General features: G+C 43.0%; 1 protein-coding gene across 4 annotated transcripts in view; it reads left to right on the top strand.

Annotated features, from left to right (window-relative positions):
• The window catches only part of SLC35F2 (solute carrier family 35 member F2), a 337,639-nt gene that overhangs the window by 247,408 nt on the left and 70,659 nt on the right, over positions 1-19,572 (top strand). For all 4 annotated transcript variants that reach the window (XM_085621504.1, XM_085621503.1, XM_085621506.1 and 1 more), the window contains exon 4: positions 10,776-10,935. In XM_085621504.1, the coding sequence (XP_085477630.1) occupies positions 10,776-10,935 (160 nt within the window). The remainder of the gene's footprint in view (positions 1-10,775; positions 10,936-19,572) is intronic.

The raw sequence follows: 19,572 nt of genomic DNA, 5'->3' as shown, positions 1-19,572 counted from the left end.
TGTATGTTCCGACAGTCTATGAAACACTGCCCCAAGCAGGCAGTATTAGTCCTTCCCTGATGACTAAGGAGGGAGGCCTGAAGCAACCAGAGATCTGTCTATTGCAAATGTTCAGACGGTTTTTCAAATGTCTCTACCCCATTTTCTGACTCACCCTATTTTATCCCTGTTGCAGCGACAATTTGTTGATTGAAGTTAAATCTTCTTTGTTCAATGGCAAGTAGTTGTGGCAGCCACTTGGCCAAGTACCGTTCACTGACTGCCACCAGTTCTAACCATAACATTGTTAGGTGGAAGAAGAGTGCCTCAAAGGCCCTAATTCCACACTCTGTCCCGGTTCTGGCAGAACCCAGGTCCAGGCCTGACATAGATCTAACAATCCCCTTAATACTCTCAAACTTCTTTGCATAAACTACCTACTCTTTCTCATTTTTCTTTCCCTTATAACCTCATGAAATTTCTTCTTAACCATCTGGAGCCTGATGATGACTGTACCATTTCTGTTTACCCGGCTCTCAAACTCTCCCTCCTACCACTAATCAACACCCACCCTCATCCTCAACCGCCTATCCTGCATACTCATTAACAAAAGATAGGTGACCTTTTCTTCATCACTGAAACATGGCTAAGTGATGATGGAGAGTCACTCTTCATAAAGCGATCCCATATAGCTTCCAAATCCTCACAAGAAAGAAACCTACTAACAAGACCAACAGAGCAGTAGTCCTCCTCTTCCAGAACTCCTTAACCACCACCAAAACTTTGAAGTAGTTTCATCATAAGAATGCAAATATTTACTTGGCTGAAGCTCACTTTCTCCATCATGCTTCTTGTCATTTCTGATCATCAGCAGCATGGCCTGAATAACCCAGTCTTTTCGGACACCTATTTCGATGCCATTGCTGACATCACGATCATCCACAACAACCTCTGCATTTTTGGTACCCTAAACATTTGGTTTGACAAACTAAATTGGCCTCAGACCGGATACAACATTTTTACCTGAGAAGCAGTGAACTTTCTTCAACTGATTGTGATCATTTGCATAGGACAGGCACATCCTCCTCTTTGTGTTTTTTGCTATTACAAACACTTCACTCTGACAGCAAATCAGATCATCACCTCGAATGACCGCCACAATATCCACTTTGATATCACTATCCCCTCTGCTTATGCTATGATCACTTTCAGCACTCAGCAGATAATGAAAGAAACTCGACTGCATCACTCTCCAATCACAATTGGTTGATACATTATCAGTCAACCACATAATAAAAGCTGTCTTTGTACCGTGCATACTTAAGCAAATAGAAAACGTGTCCACCTTTGAAGTGTATATACACACATGCCAAACCACACATATCAGCCCTGCAATCTGTCAACTGGCTGCCTATGGTCGCATGTAACTCTCAAGACTCTGCATCACCCACCAGGCAATAAACTGTAAGAATAAGGACAAACCATGACAAATTTGAAATCAAGAGAGCAGTAAAGACCTGGCTCTTGCCGTACAGATGATTATGATGGTGCATATCCGCACGTCCGACTCAATCTACGAGATTACTGTAGTGTGATTTGAGCATCCCTATGTAGGTCCCACATGACACCTAATGAAATTCCTATACACCAGACTAGAGACCTGCAGCCTACCAATCAAAGTCACCAACAAGATGGGATGTGTTTGGAAATGCAACTGTTGATCTCTTAAATCTCTCTGCTTCACTCTGTAATTAAGCCCAACTACATGATTGCTACAATGATTGTAGCAAACACAAAGAGACAATGGACGGAGCACCAAAACTTTTCAGACACTCACCCCCAGTCACTATTAGATCTGGGTTGAATCCATCATTGTTATTTAGCTCATTTTGCCACCCCAGTTCAGACGAAGCCATATGCAAATCAGTCTTGACCCTGTACCTCATGGGAACAGTCCAGCCGAACTGCCAAGCAAGGTCTTCCCTGAACCATGAACGAGCATCCTGGGACCGGTTTCAAGCTTGACGTGTAACACCTAATGTTTCTCACTCAGGCTTCACAAAACCCAACCTGTATAAGAAACAGGGTTGCCTTTTAGTTGATGACCCAGAAGTGCTTTGGAGCCTTATCAGGGATATGAAATCCTGTAATACAATATTGCACAATTCTGGAGAAAAGGTTTCTTCCTGCAGCCATCCAACTGTGATTGGGTTCTAAAGCCAAGAATCCGAAGTCAGACCAGTATGGACTGCTCAAGGTTGTTTTGTTGATTCCAGGCCAGTCAGACCTCTCCATATGATCCCATTACCTTGAAAAGAAGTAGCAGTACAAGAAGCCGGGAATGTTTCATTAGAGCTGGGGGAAGCCTAAACTGACAAAGGTAATTGGCTTTGCAGCCTTCTCCCCATCCACCAGCTAGAACTAGTTACAAATAGAGGGACCTGAGAAGCACCATGTGCAGGCTAGTGTGTCCGTAATGGACTAAGACAGCCTGCTCTTGTACACCACACACCTGGCTTCAAACGGACGTCAACATTTGCCTCGCACAAGTAAATCACACATGTTCTGAGCTTCCATGCAAGAGACACCGGTCAGGGAATTACATCTGTCTCACATGATGATTATTTGAAAACATTTCAACTGCTTCTATAAGCTTCACACCACATTTCGATTAATACCACTAGCGCCACATCCCTGGTATAGAGAAGGAAGAAGCATTTCAGTATTGTTTTATGGGATGCAGAAAGTGGAAATGTTATATTGAATACATCTTGTTTACATGCAGCAAATGTAAGAGGTGCTGAGACTCGACCATAGTGCCCCTCCATGGTTTTACCTGTTGATTCTGTAGTATGTGTAGTGGCTGTATGGATTCAGTGCAACACTATTTGTTGAAAAATTCTAAAGAGTTTAACAAAAGGATGATCAATACTCCCAGCTTTGTAACATTGGCTGCAATAACAGGTGTATAAAGGCAATGCATTGAGACTGTGTTTTAAGAATCATGTATTTCTAAATCAGATTATGCAGGCATAACATTGGATGCACTGTTCTCTTTGAAGGTGTTCAACTTGAATGGTGATGTCCAGTCACACAGTGATCTGGCCTAGAAAGGATTACTCTAGAACTCATTGCTATTAATGTATCGGACAAGGAAAATTCTTTTTTTCCCCCAAAAAATATGTTGAATGTTTCATCCTTCTGTCATGAGAATGGAATGAAGTCTCTCAGTGACACTGAGTTGCCAGCTTGCGTAGGGGACCTAGCCTACTGGTTCTTTTTTTAATTGGCTTACTGAGGGTCATATATGGCTAGCTTTACTAGTGGGCACCATAGCACAAGGATACAAGTGTTCCAGCTTTGGTCTTACCTTTTACAAATTACTGTTTTCTGGTGCATAAGTTTCATTAATTGAACTGAACCAGAATTACCAATTCCATAATTCACTGATTTGTTACATGAAAGCAAAGGGCAGGAAAAAGGGTACGCTGCTAACACGAAGCAAATTGGTAACCCTTGTCCGTTCCTGGGGCATTCCCTTGACTTTGTGAGTCAGAGAAAGCATATATTTCTTTATGTCCTTTTCGAAACACTGTCTACTGCTCAAAGGTGGCCACAATAGTTATCACTCCTTAAGGGAATGCTACGTCATGCAGATGACATTTTTAAAGACCCTGTTAAGGCTTGAATAATAACACCAAAATTTGACAAAAAAAATATAAGTCTGCACCATCTGATCCGATATACATTAGAGGACATTTAACCCCAGACTTGCGTGTAGCGGCTAATGCAAGGAAAAGCAAACACAAGGCAATGATGGACGGAATGCTGACACAGATCTGGGTTTAATCCATCATCGTTCTTTAGCTCACTTTGCCACCTCAGTACAGACCCAGCTATATGCAAATCAGCCTAGACCCTGTGCCTCATTGGAACAGGCTAGCCCGAACTGCCAAGCCAGGTCTTCCCTGAACCGGAAACACTGTTCCCATGAGGCACAGGGTCAAGGCTGATTTGCATATAGCTGGGTCTGAACTGGCATTACGAAGTGAGCTAAAGAACGATGATGGATTTAATCCAGATCTGTGACTGGAGGTGAGTGTCTGAAAAGGCTCAGCGCTCCGTCCATCATCTCCTTGTGTTTGCAATGCAAGGAAAAGGGCAAACTCCCAAACATTTGTGGACGCACCGCCAACAGAAAAAGAGCCCAAATCTATTGATGCCTCCAGAAAAAGGATGTGTGATTCATTCAGCATTTTGTCCATCATTTGATGCTGCAGCACTATTCACCCCAAGTGGGATGGGTATGCCCAGACATGGATCCCTTGCTCGCTGTGGATTCAAGCTAGCCTGGCTGCTGAAAGGTGTCACCCCGAAACCAGATCCAGGATGCTTGTTTCCGGTCCAGGGAGGACCCACCTTGGCAGTTCGGGCTGGACAGGTCTGGTGAGGAGCAACGTCAAGACTGATTTGCATAAGGCTAGATTCAAACTGGGGTGGCATAGTGTGCTAAAGAACAATGAATTTAACCCAGATCGCTTGACTGGGGGTGAATGTTTGATTCATTCAGCATTCCGTCCATTATTTGGTGCTGCAGCACACTCCGGAAAAAGGATAGCAACACAGTCTGCTAATCACTAGTGTATTGCCAACAGCCAAGCTCTTCTGGCTCGATCCGACAGGGCTCATTGGGATGAAATGGAGGAGCTCCTCCAAATCTCCCCGGGGTTATGAAATAGTCAATGAGGGGAAGTTAAATCACCAATAACTCCATAAAATGCACACTAGCCTCAGCGCACACTGCAGCTAGAGGCATAAACACCAGCCTTCTTTTACATAGACATGCTTGGCTCTGTGTCTCCAGACTTAACCCTGAAGTGCAGCAGGCAATTCTTAACCTCCCCTTTGACAAAGAGCACCTTTTTGTCCCTCAGGTAGACACAGCTCTTGAACAAATGAAAAAGGAAACTGATGTTGCAAAATCAGGGGGGCCCTACAAACTCCCACCTACTATGGATCCTTTTTTCCGCCCAATTTCAAACAGGGTGCTAGGTCTGCCTCCACAGACACCACAGGGTCCTCATAGGCCGCGGTGGCTTAAATAATACCCGGACTGCAAAAACAAATGGCAACAAGGACTTCCTCACCATTCCCCCCAACCATTTAACACCTGTCGGGGGACGTCTTCAAAAAGTTTCTCCAGCGCGGAAATTCATCACAACAAACTGATGGGTGTTGGACATTATCCAACATGGTTATTGTCTGGAGCTCATCACAACTCCGGCAAATATTCCACCTTGCAAACACAAACTATCCATACAACACCAATCTTTCCTCAAACAGGAGATCTCCGCTCTCTTGCTCAAAGGAGCTATAGAACTAGTCCAAATACAGTATCAAGGAAAAGGGGTAAGTTCATTTTACTTCCTCATTCCCAAAAAAGGCGGGTTACTAGGACCCATTCTCGGTTTCAGACCACTCAATCACTATATTCTATCAAAACACTTTCACATGGGCACTCTTTAGGAAGTAATTCCACTATTACAAAGGTGACTTCATGGCCACTTAAGTCCCAGAGGACACCTACTTCCATATACCCATCCATCCCTCACACAGAAAATACTAACGGTTTGTCTTCCAATGAAAACATTATCAATTCAAAGTTCTTTCCCTTGGAGTCACCACCTCACCACGGGTATTCACAAAGTTCCTAGCAGTAATGGCAGCACATCTTCGCAGGCAAAACATCCATGTGTTTTCTAATTTGGACAATTGGCTATTAAAAGCAAACCGCATACACAACAGACACTCAACCTACTACAACAAGGGTTTACCATCAGTATGCACAAATCGCACCTACAACCATCTCCAATACAACTGTATTTAGGAGCCATACTCGATGCTCACTTGGGGTTAGCATTGCCAAATGCAGACAGGATACAAAATATTGTGACACCAATCCAACACCTTCAAACGGGGACCCGAGTCACAGTCCGACTATTCATGCAACTTTTGAGCATGATGGCATTTTGCTACTCAATAGTCCCACATGCCCGGTTACATATGAGACTGCTGCAAGAATACCTCTCATGTGAATGGACACAGTCACTGGGTCAACTACACGATCTAGTGGTAGAGTGATCACACACATCACTCTCGGCATGGTGGAATCAACAAAACCTGTCCAAAGAGCAGCCAGTTCTAGACCCAGTTCCCCAAGCCATTCTCACAGTGGATGCTTCCCTCAGGGGTTGGGAAGTTCACCTTCAAAATCTTACAATTCACGGTATATAGGACTCCAAACACAGGGGTCTCCATAGCAATTACTTAGATCTTCAAGCGGCTCACCTATAATTGAAAGTGTTCCTACCTCACCTACTACACAAAATTGTCCTAGTCCGAATAGACTATGTGCTATCTACACAAACGAGGGGCGGGGACTTCATCTCTACAATTATCATGCTTATCCCAAAACATATGGCACTATGCAACACATCACAACATTCATCGCCTGGTAGAACATGTACCAGGGATAAGCAATGAAGTTGCAGACCTTCTCAGCAGCACACAGCAACAAGTCCACGAATGGGAAATTCACAGGGTTCTGATACCATACTTTCAGAAATGGAGGTTTCCACAAATAGACCTGTTTACAACCCCAGAAAATGCAAAATGCCCAAACTTTGCATTTCACCCTCTATCCAAAGGCAATGCTCTATAGATGAATTGGCAGGGATATTTTCCTACGCTTTTGCACCTCTCCCACTACTTCCGTTACTTGTCAGAAAGCTCAGGCTGACCTCCCTCAACCTAGTGCTCATAACTGCAACATGTGCTCGTCAACCATGGTTTACCACACTACTGGATCTCTCCCTAGTCCCATACGAGAAGCTTCCCCTCAACCTGGAGTTCTCACATAGAACCATGGCGAAATAAGACATCACAATACCAAGGAAATGAGCCTTGCAATATGGCTCCTGAAGTAACAGAATTTGGGTATTTTAACTTACCACAACAATGCATGGATATTTTTAAGCAAGCTCATAACTCGACAACTAGACAATGCTATGCTGCCAAACGGAAGTGATTTGTTCTATACTGTTAGCATCAAACTGTTAACCCATTATGAGCACAGATACAAACAATTCTTTCTTAATTTGCTGCATCTTCAAACCTCAGGTCCAGCCTACACTTCAGTATGCTTACACCTTGCTGCCAGTGCAGCCTACTTGCAGAATAGACAACATTTATCTTTGTTCAAAATACCTGTTATTAAAGCATTTATGGAAGAAGTTAAAGAATCATTCCCCCTAGTCTTCCAACGACACCAGCATGGAATCTAAATGTTGTACTAACATAACATATCCAGCCACATCCAGTGACACAGTAAGTGGGAGTGTATATTCTCACTGTCAAATTGATAGAAAGGTCTTTTTTTTTTTTTTACTTCTGCCCCTTCCTCTAATGTTGTGTTGTATATTTGTGTTTTAGGTTATCTTTGTTAATCTGGTACATTGATTGTGGTATGCTAGATCTTTTTTATTGGATGCAATTTTTTATGAATTTATAATTAAATGATCTAAGTGTTTTTTCTAAATTCCCTTGGTATCAAATCAGTTTGATGGAAGTGACTGAGTGTGAGCTTATTCATTGTTTTAATAATTCATCAAGGGGAATCCTTCTTATTGTTGACAAATTATTTGAAGCCAGTTTTAGGACTAACTTGCATATGGATATAGGTGTTAATTGTCTTTACTCCTTGTTTGCAGAATTATCTGATTTTAAGTGCCTGTTGAACTCTGCGTTAGGCACAAAGATACAAAATTGTGACTGGTCAGCCATCAAATGTGTAAATAAGTTTAGTTTAACTTGATGTACAGTTAACTAAAATCTGTACAAAAACATTTATCATTAAAAAGTCAAAAGAAAAAGAACACCCAATACTTTTTAAAATCATATAATGAGGCACCAGAACTCCAAAAAGATTAGTTAGCCCGTAAATAGAATAAAATTAGGACCCTCAATGTAAATCAAGACAATTAAAAAATTGACATGGAGAACGGTGATTAACGTGAATATGCAAATAATGTTTATTAGTTCTTTCTACTCCACTGCGTAGCCTCAGGCTAGAAAAATAGTAAACGTTTCTTTGTTGTAGGCCTTTGCACCAGCCAAATCTTAGATATTGTATTTTTTTGACAAGTAGCAGGTTAAATAGTGGTGTCTTTGCTATTTGTGCAACTGCCATCCAAATGGCTTATATTTTTTCTATTTAGACCGTTTAAAGTTTTGAAAATGCTTCTGCCAAGCAAGAGCAAACACAGGCTTCCCTGCCCGCACCGGTACAGTCGGGAAACTGCTATGTGCTGGGGCTTGGCTCCCTTGGACATAGGTTTTTTATTTTTTTATTTTTTATTTTCCCCAAAAAAAGGCAAATAAATGACAATACATAACATCCCCCTTCCTTCTTATAGCAAACATACAATACCGAAATACACCTTAAAAGGGAAAAACACATCCTTACACACGTTCTGGTCCTAAGTTACATAGTCGTGTTGGAATAGGGCATCATCTTCTAATCAACATTCCGACCACACGTCCCCCACCCTCCATTCACCCTTACTCCGCATCAGTCGCGTTATTCAATAGAAATAGACGCAGTGGCTCCCAAACTCCCTTGGACATAGGTTGCAAGCAGGCCCCGGGGGATGGGGTCCCCAGGGAAATTAATGGGTCAGGTCCCCCTCCCTTAAAGTAAGTTGCTCCAGGGATGGGCTTGCTGAGGCCTTTGGAGGCTCAGGGAGTGTGGGGGCGCACAGTCCCACTCCCCATTTTGTTAATTTTCTGCCCCATGGGATGGGCTTTCTGGGGACTTTCTAGGCTTGGGGCGAGTGGGCCACATGGCCCCTCCACCCACATAAACCAATTTCGGCCCTGGGGGTGGGCTCTCCGGAGGCTCAATGAGGGACCACGTAGCCCCCCTCCCCACATAAACAAATTTTGACCCCTTGCAGGTGGGCTCCCCGGGACCTCTGGAGGCTCGGGATGGGGGCCATGCTGCCCCCTTTGCCCTTATGAATATGGCACTGGGGGTGGGCTCTCCAGGGGCATAAACTCAGTAAATGTGGCCCAGCCGCAATCTTTTTTCATGATCCCGCGGGACTGCTGCAGTTTTTTACTGAGATTTTTTTTCCACATTTTTCTCATGTTGCTGGTAGCCAATCAGAGCACTCACTCCCGTGGAAGTCTGTCTCCCACAGGAGTGAGATGGTCCAAGAGAAAGAAAGCTCCCTGGGCCAATCAGAATGCTTTATTTTTTAATTTACGTTCCCGCGAGAGTCTCTTGCGGACTCAACCATTCAGATATACAATTATTTTTCAACCATAATTTCCCAAAAACTACTGAACGGATTTAATCCAAATCACAAAAAGCACAATCTGTGGACCAAGATCTAGCTTCACGCCAAATTTTGTGTAAATTCTGTTCAGCAGTTTTTTCTGTAATCTAGTCTAAAGAAGTCTATAGAAAATGCATGGAGATTTTGTGTTTTGGGACCCCCCCCCCCCCTTTTTTCTCCGCCCCTGCTTGATGGATTACCGCGAAACTTTCCATGCACAAACTTGTCAAATAGTAACTGCTTTTTGGAAAGTTTTATGGAGATTCATTAAACAGGGCCCAAGTTATTAGCAACACAAAAAATGTTGTTCCTATGGAACAGTTGATCTAAATATAACTCCTTTGTGGCGACTGCCACTATGTAATATATATATATATATATATATATATATATATATATATATATATATAAATAACTGTGTAATTTTCGAACTGCTATTGAGGCAAAAATAAAAGGCAGTTAGCCTCTGTCACAATTCTTCTGCTACTTTTCCATTGACAGGTTGTTAAGACCAATTTCTTCAAGTTTTGAAACGCGGGCACGTGAGCAACACATTCACAAGATTGTATCTAGTTCTGAGACAGTGATGATTACACAGCTCTTTGTTACATCCAGTTTTTCCACGATGAACTTGATTTTTCTTTAGCGCGTGGAGCTGTCGACTGCTGCCTACTTTAAAAAAAATGTTTGTTAAACTTTTCTGGTTTTCTTTTTTTTTTATATGCTTCCTGTTTTCCTTTAAGAAAAACAGAATACGCAAAACAATGATTATTTAAAATCAGTCACTGACCTGGTAATTTGCTGACCCCAGCAGGCCACCATCTCTGTGATTGCTGTGAATCGTAATGGGTCACAATTTGCAACATGCCTCATTCATATTTATGAGGTAGGTCAAATAGTGAACCACTAAGGTTCTGTATTTTGTAAAGTGACCTTTTAGTGCATAATGAAAATGCATGGTGGACTGGGCTCTTGCATTTGCGGAAGCTGCCTTGTTCTTGGGAAATCAAGGCCTTTTCCTCTACCCAATAGTCAAGGAGTTTGCAGCAATACTTTAAAGATTTTGACATTGTCACAAAAATATCACATATCTGTTCTGCATTAATTTCCGTACGTAATATAAAGTTGCCCTTTAAACTACACAAGATGCATTCTGTTACTGTATTTCTGTGGCTCCTGTAGATGGCAGCCTGGTTGGCTTTTGTTTCTGTCAAATATAAAACACTAAAATAAAAATGGCGAATATGGAAATACATCACGGTATGGTACAGTGAGCTCCAGGGCAAACATTTCCAATTCTGTTGTTTGTATTTTGAAGAAGCTGTGTCTAACGGATTACTTTTTTGCTGATTGTTTTCTCATGACAATTTGTTCTTATGTTCATCTCTGCACATCTAGCTCCTGGACTGTGTTGGAATCCCAGTATTGATGGTCCTTTCATGGTTTATTTTACAATCAAGATATAGGCCCATCCATTTTGCGGCTGTAGTGGTCTGCCTAGGTGGTGTTGGAACGATGGTTGGTGCAGATGTATTATCTGGAAGGGAAGAAGGAAAAGGTAAGTGATGTATGTGAATTGAAATATGAATGTACTTAACAGATTGTAATTGCACTGGAAATCTTAAAAACATTGAGACAAAAGCAAATGATTTATGTGGTGTAATTGAGATTTTTCTAAAGTTTGATTAAAAACCTAATTTTCCGTTTCAAACTTATTTCCATTTATTCCTTAAACACAAAGGGCCTGAGTTACAAAACTGTCTTCCATGAGTTATTGTGCTTACTGCTAGAAATCCAGGAGTAAGTCAGCAATACGTCTAAGCTGAATTAGTAAGAGCTAGTCGTAAGAGTTGCCAGTTCTTATAGATAACATTTCGTGATCGATCTATGTTCGCCTAAAAGTAGTAGATCTGTTTCATCAGAAGACAGTGGGAGATTACAGATCTTCTGCTTTTAATTGATTGCAGTGTTACTTTAGCGTTACATAGATTGCACTTGACTAGTAGCAGAATAAAAAATAAATTCCATATCACACACTGCTTTGTTTGTGGATAAAGTATGTAGTGTGGGGGGACTGCTACAATGTGAAATTTGCAAACTAGATGGAAGGATTACATGTATTGTACTGTAGTATTTCTAGAACACTTTCATAACTCTTGGCGAAAACCCCACTGAGCTTTCTGGTCAGTCAAGTAAATAGCTGCACAATTTGTTGTGTATGGCTCGAAAGGTGTTGGTGACAATTGCTTAGTATATTTTGTTGTTGTGCATGATGTCTATACATGTGCTGTCGACATGATGCCGTTGCTTGCCGCAGCATATTACTCATGAAATCTGGCGCTAAAGGGAACGTGAGCAATAGTTTCACAAACTGTCCACCGGTCACTGAAATTATAGCCTGAAATTGCTGGACTTATGTATCACATTGATCGCATTAGCTGCATGCAGGAGAAATAGAGGATCAGTCCCTTGAGGAATTATTAAATGACCAAGTTATATCACATTAGATATCCACCCAGGACGGGGCAAGATGGTGACAATGTAAGTATAGCCGTAGAGACCATCCTCCTGGCTTGCTTCTCTGGGACAATGCGCTGGTGCGGAGGTCACAGCCCCTCCCTCTGAACGTAATGCTCGTCACTTGCGCGGCGGCTAGCAGCTGAGAGTGCTACGGGCGGATAGCCTCTACGATTTTAAGGCTCGTTAGAGGCATTCGGTGGTGATATTTTACCCGCGTAGTCAGGAAACAGCCTTGGAGGTGCTCATTGCGCCCTGAAGTAAGGCTGGGCCCTAAAACTGGGGGGGCCTCGAAGCCCTGGGTGGCAAACACTAGTGCAGGCACGGAAGGGCAAGGTAAGCCCTTTCCCAGACAGGAGCTAACGGAGATGTAGCAGCCGAGAAAGTCGTCCCGATGATTCTGACTTTGCCAGGACAGCGGTGGATTTGTTTAGAAAGACAGACCGGGTGCTGAGACCAGCGTCAACTGGCAGATAGCCCTTCTGGTCCTCTCAATCACCTGAACCATCGCCAGAGCCAATGCACCAGGTATCAGGTGTCACTAATCAAGGTGCAATCAGTTTACATGAAGAAATATGCAGCGCAGAGACTTCAGCAATGGCAAACGTGAGTACCATGGTACAAGCCTGCACCCCCATGCCATCTCAAGCAGATGCTGAAACTATCAATCCAAGTGGCATGAGGAGCCGAAGTAGTCTCATGACTATGCAGATGCAGGCAGTAAACGCAACGTTAATCGGGGACTTGCCTCTCTATCCAAAGCAGGGTGTGTTCACAGTTTAATGGCAGGAGCACAAGAGGGCCCCCCTAGGAACAAGCTCCTAGTCAGGCGCCAGGTCATACCATCTTTGGGTAGGCCAGTGAGCATACGAAAAGGGCACAAAGTATGAGTAAATGCTTTTCGGTCAATCCTGGGGCAGAGACTGATATAGTAGAACACTTTTTCGTTGTCAAATTAGTATGACTTGACTGGAATGACTTGGATTAGGGGCTCAGAAGAGGCTCAAGAGGCAGCACTGCAAACTGCGCCAGTGATTCAAGTGGAAGAGGGAAGGTCCCCCCGGATGACTTGGGGAGAAAAGGAGCCCTGGCAAACAATCAAGAAAGCAATTCCACCAAACGTGGAGCTTGGAGCTAAGGCTGGATTAAAGTGGGACTGTTCGGTAATGCCAAGGCTGGAAGGAAGCATGTCATTTGCCCAGATGGGGGTGGGGGGTCTGGCTCAAACTAACACTGCAACTCTGGAGGCTGTATACATGGGAATCAGGAAACCAGAGCAGCCAGCCCAACAAGAAACTGCAAGGCACTATATGAAAGGTTGCAAAAGCGTGCTCTGAGTTCTACGACAAAATGACCGAGATGGAGAATAGGGTGACCACTTTAAGAGGCTAATGTGCCCGCAAATCAGAAAGTTGGAATAGAGCATGAAGTGAGATTGACCGACACTTGGTGGAAACTCGAGATTTGAAATTAGACTCCGGCATAATAACATCAAGGTTCTGGGGGTTGCAGAAGGAGCCGATAAAGATGACACTCTGAAGTTTATTTCCGGCCTATTCAAGAACACTTTTCTGGAGTTGACAGACCGGAACTGGGATCTGGAGATCCAAAGAGCGCACATGTTCCCTTTTAAACAACATGAGTGCCATGTGGAAGATGGTGGCAAACCAAGGGCTATCCTAGTGTTCTTTGGCAATTTCCCCCTCCGGCAAGCCATCTTTGAAAAAGCACGCTATGACTCAAAGCGGATGGCTGAGGGCTATGCTTTTTTTGTGAGGCCAGACTTTTGCCACACTACAGTGGAAAGGCGATGGCGCCTGAAGCAGAAGATGCAGCCTTTTCAGTCTAAAGGAGCACAAGTGTTTCTGGTGAACCCAGTCAAGCTAAAAGTCAATTTGCAGGACAAAGCACATATTTTTCACCTTCAGGGTCAAAGCAAAAGAGTTTCTTAAGAACCTTAGGTGTGATATTGATGGTGGGGAGGGGGTTTTGATCTGCCCTTGAGTAACCTTGAAGGGAGTTTGGCGAGTATATTTGTGGCTTTTTAGACAGCTTGTGGTTGCTTATTGATATTGTAATGTCTTATTTTTTGACTGTGTTATAAATGCTGACCATCGAGATTGCTTCTTGTAGGCGCACACTTTATAATCCTAGGCTCCATCTCCAACTACAGACCATGGCAGGTTCAATTGCCCCTTTTGGTTGATAGAGGTGTATCTGGGGTTGGTTGGTGGGTCATGGGGTGGTCGGGAGGGAGTGTTGGTTTGGGGAGAGAGATTGGGAGGGTGTAGTAGGGGGTTGGGGCATGAGTTTTTTACAGCAGGAAAAGTTGTAAAGGCAGGGCAAGCTGAACTTTTGTGAGCGTCAGAATGAGGTTTTAAAGGAGACGTGACAATTTAAGAATGACAACTAAATCATGGGTGTGTTAGATATCTGGAGCTAGAACCAGATCATTGAATGTCTCAGACAAGTTTACATATTTGCACGATAAATGCATGTGGTCTGAACGATGGACTCAAAAAGGGTAGAATGGCACTGGGTCTTAGGGCAATGAGTTTCCGACATTGTCTGTATACATGAAATTCACATCTCTTTGGGGAAAAGGAAATTGCTGCGAGACCTGGGGTATCTGCTTTTCTGTTGCACGACACAGAGGACGACTTCCACGGGGGTAGCCATTCTTGGTAATAGAAATTTCTGCACAGTAGTTTGTAGTCTGGCTGATAAATTGGGAAATTTTATCATTTTGGAAATTCATGAGGGGTTGGGGAGACTCGCCTTATGCTCTGTATATGGCTCCAATCTATACGAGGCTGCTGTAATTCATCACCTAAACCTGGAGCTTTCATCCTGGCCAGCCGCCCTTATTATGTGCAAGGACCTCAATTTACGTATGCCAGTTGGATGGAATATCGGGGGGCATCACTCATATACGGTTGTACGACAGAACATCGTTGGGGAATACATTGCATGCCTTAACCACGTATTTCCCCCCATTCCCCCCATTTTTTGGGCTCGTGCAGCGAGAGCCCTTTTGTGGGGGGGTTTCAAAATGTACCTAGAAATCGCACACGCTCTTGCGTGTGCTTTTTCTTTGGTGTTACGGGATTGGCTTGTGAATGCTTGTTTTTTAGAAACACAGCACGCAATAGGGCAAAGGCGGTCGAGTTGCTCCGCCCATGGCCTATTGGTGTCTGTTACCCGCACACCGACATCTGTTTTCAATTATCGCACCGTGTCTGGGCACGATAATTGAAAACAGATCGCTCACTGTGGCACGCACCACCACTCGCGGGCTTGTTTCTATGGCCTTCACCATCACCATCGTACATGAATGGAAACCGAGAAAATACACAGAGTATACCGAAGATGGGTAGTTGTTTTAAAGTTTCTGCAATCATGCTTTATATTAAACAGGAGAAGTTCAGGTCAAGCATGCTACATTTGAAAAACGGTGCCAGGGAAAGACATGTTAAAATACCTCCCTGTGCATAAATGCAGGCGAACAAGTGTAAAGCTTCAAGAAGATGTGCGACTAGCTAAAGGGTCAGGCAAGGACACGCAAACTCGGTAAAAGCACATTTTTCTTTTGACAGGCGCGGCTGTCAAGAAGTGGCCCTGCCTTCTTGAAGGGCTGACGGGCAGGGCGGTCGGAAGCAGTTTGCACCGGCGCTAATTTTTGGGGCTTAGTCTCAAGGCATTTTAGGTGCCTCGGTGCATGGCTGCGCTCCACTTTCTCTTTTAACATAAAAGCGTGCGGTGTGCGTGTGCCCCTTCGATTCCCCACATGGAGTGTGTTCGCTTCAGAACATGTTTGGATCAATGCACGGATGAACTGAGGCTTTTGAAACCAACAAGATTTCTCAGTAACTTAAGCATCCACTGCAGACATCCACCTGTGTTTAACCTGCACACATAAGCTGGAGTCTCGTTGGGGCCATTTCAGCTTTCCATCCTTCTGAGGTTGATCACATTACTTTGAAATTGAATATTAGTAGCACCTGTTTACAGACATCAATAGCTACAAAACTGCTGTAGCAAGTAGCTTCAAAAGTATTGTTTTATACTGTGTCACAATCTGTGTCGGGTGTTTTTTTTGGTGGGGGGGGCTCGTAAGGAAGGATATATTTTTTTTTAGAACAAATATTGCCAAAAACTGGTCTTTCCAAGTACTTTAGCACAATAAATTTGACAGAAACTTGGTAGAAGTGTGTTATATCTTGTTAAAGTTCAACATATTTCTTTCTATTGTATTTAGGTTTCCTAGGTTGATCACGTTGGGTTTTCTAGGTAGTGTGCGTCACCCCCCTTAATCAAATTGAAGATGGCTTTACAGAAAGGTTAGGGACCCGGTCTCAAACAATCTGAGAATGGGGAAATTAGTGTCAAACTGTGCATTGTTATGGCACATTAGGCTACGAAACGTTGCAGGATTTATAGCATACTTTACAAGGGGCTTTCGGGATAACCCTTCGAGGATAGTGGGGAACTGTAGAGTTAAATTTTAAGTCCCTTACACAAGTAAGGTTTTAAGACCAATTTACAAGGGTTGCAGATGGGCTAAACATTACAGTAAAGCTAAAGAGTTGATCAATCAAGCAAATAATTGCCATCACAAAACTCTGAAGTGACCCTCCTTCTTCTGACCAGAAAATGCCTGGGTTCCAGTTGCACTTTGTTGTAGGCACTCAACCTACCAAGCTATCTTTACTGGGATTGAAACCTGGCACCTGGATAACACCGACACACCTTTGGAACGGATAACCAAACTTTTCGTTCAGTACAGTGCACTTTAACAAAAAAGTTAAAGTTGGAAGAAGCCTTTTAAGGCTTCCGGAGCCTGCCAGCCCAGTGCCATGCACGCCTTCTAGATTCATGCCATGCTTCGGTTCCATTTTATTTTTACCTACTGTGAACGTGAATCTCTGACACCTTCAGTCTGTGCTCTTGTTTTAGCCAATAACACTTGTGTGCTATGGTGTGTAGCTTTAATTTTAACGTACATTTACGGCTGTGAACATCGCAGCATGCATAATGCTGCTGGGTAAAACGTCAGGACATGTGTATAATGATATCAAATAGACATGGTAAAAGTAAACAAGCCACAAGCAAACCAAAAGCAGTGCATGTTAATTCATCAAATACAGAAAAATAGTAAACATTCAAATATAGTAGGCAATATAATTTGTTTGCCAAGCTAAATGGGTAACCAGAGCAGCTTTCAGCTGCATCTGCAAGTGAGAATTGTGTATTAATTAGATGCGACAAAGTAAAGATTTAATGCACACTTAAAACTGGAAGAAAGTTAGCAGAGCAGGAGTCACTGGGGCCACCGCAGGCAAATTGTGGGGTCAGATCCACCTACCTCCACAGGTAATGGCCTATGTTTTGTATACCAAGAGTCAGCCCTTTTGATGGTGCAGAATCAACAATGGGCAAAGCTACAGCGTAGGACGGTAAACAAAGCTGGGATTGTGGCGCAGAAACAAGGTGGGCAACACCTGACTTGGGGCAAAGCAAACTGACAGGTGTGCAAATTGACCTACAACTCCCCTTTACGCCTTTACGACACTCATTGGGCTTCTCTACTCCATGCTCCAGATTCCCGCTTCCTTCCTTGCAGTTATCATCGATGCATGGATTAATTGGCATTGTCACAGCGACTTACCTGTCAAAAACAACCTTCAGCCTTTCTGTAAACAATGTGAGGAGCAGGCAGCCATGTCTTTGCCGTTCTGTAAGTTTTTACTGAAAACTTCAGGTAGGAGTTTGACTGTGCGTGACCAGAGCTGCCACCTCATCGTCTTCACAACCTCGTCAGGGGTAGTAAGCCCCATGGAATGCAATTTAAATGCAATTGAGAGAGATGAAGGAACACGGACTTGTATAAACACCACTGATGCATTTTGGATAATGTGGTCCCTTAATATTGTGGAACGAATATCAGTGCAAGTAATCATGAAGATAACTAAATGAACTCTTTGAAGATATATATAAGGACTATAAAGATGAATTATGCACTGAATCCAAACATATTATGAGACATTTGTCAGAAAGGGGCCGCATGTTACCTGTCATTGCCTGAATAAAGTTGGTCACGAAGGCCGGTGGTGTGGCTTGGTTTACTGAATCCTGAAGGGGAGAGCAACGTCTTTTGGAGTATTTGGGGATATATATATTTAATAAGATCAATGTCTTGGGATTATATCCGTGTTTATGTTGCAAGGCCTGCAAAAACAGCAAAAAAATGACCACCTACATGAGGAGGCCAGGGGATCCTAGGCCAACTAGAACAATCAGGAAGTTTCTGAATTGCAATTCAGATTATGTGGTATATTGCTTAGAATGTCCATGTTTAAAACGTTATATTGGAAGCACTATTAACCCAGCTAAGAAGCGCATCCTCGAACATATGCGCGCAATAACAAACAAAGATGCGAGCTATGCGGTGGCACGTCATTTCGAACAGTTGCTCCAGAGTAACCGAGATCTTCTAAAATATTACTGTATAGATCAGGCAGAGAGAGGAGAAAGAGGAGGTGATAGAACTAAAAAGCTGCGAGTGCTGGAATCCAGATATCTCATAGATCTTCAGACAAAGGCCCCTATTGGGCTTAACAATGATGAGGAACTTTGGGTACATCTGGACGATTAGGACATGAAAAGCAAACTCCAAATAAACTGAATGCCATCTACAATATAGTATATAGAAAATATTGCATAGAAGGTATATACCTCTATATACTGTTTATACATTGCCTCATCGCTGATGTGAATAGTGTAACATCACTGTTTACCCAATGGGGTGGAATAAGGACGTGGGTACCACGAGCGCAATTGTATAAATCGCTGTCTGAGAAATGCCCATTGAGGGCGTAAATTAAACACAAATGGAATTCACTATAAGAGATTGTATTTTGTCAAACTATTAAGTGATAGCTTGTTTTTCACCTCTGCAGTGGCCTATGATTGATGAATGAATTTCTCATTAGGATATACACTGGAGGATTGAACAGCTCTCTGTATGTGTACATATATATATATATGTGAATTCTAGTGTGTAACGGTTTTTAATTCTTTAGTTCTAACTTATTTCACTACCTTTTGGATTTTGCAGTATAACAGTCCTACGTTATAGTCTACATTACAAGATGGCCGCCAATTGTTTAGTCATTTGCAGTATAGTGTTGGTACATCATTTATGTTAATGAATGAACATGTGACACGCTGCGATGTGACATACTGCCAATTGAGCACAGGGCGACTGACATCGAAAAAGCCGCAAGGCGAAACGTGTCTCAGTAAGCCGGGGGTCTGCACCAATAAAGTATTTATACTTTGAAAATTGCTCCAGTGAGTGCTTTCCGTTTGGTATTGAATTGTAAAAACATACACGTGGTAAAAACATGTGTGCTAAAAAAATGTGTGGTAAAGTCACAACGTGGTAAAAACCTTGTTGTAAAGGCGGTTTCCCCTCATATACTGGTAGGAAACCGTTGGTGTTTGAAGCAATCCAACGACTAGTTAAAGACCATGGGCTGACCGATGTATAGGACAAGGTAAAGGATCCAGACCCCGGATACACATTCTTCCCCCCCTACAATAAATTGGTATGTCTTGACTATTTTTTGGCGTCTACATCTCTAGCCGGACAGGTGGGAATTGAAAGATTACCCAG

This window comes from Triturus cristatus, chromosome 8 (assembly GCF_964204655.1).
Source record: "Triturus cristatus chromosome 8, aTriCri1.1, whole genome shotgun sequence".
NCBI classification, from domain to species: Eukaryota; Metazoa; Chordata; class Amphibia; order Caudata; family Salamandridae; genus Triturus; species Triturus cristatus.
Note: the sequence above shows the minus strand (reverse complement) of the source record. Positions and strands in the feature narration are given on the sequence as shown.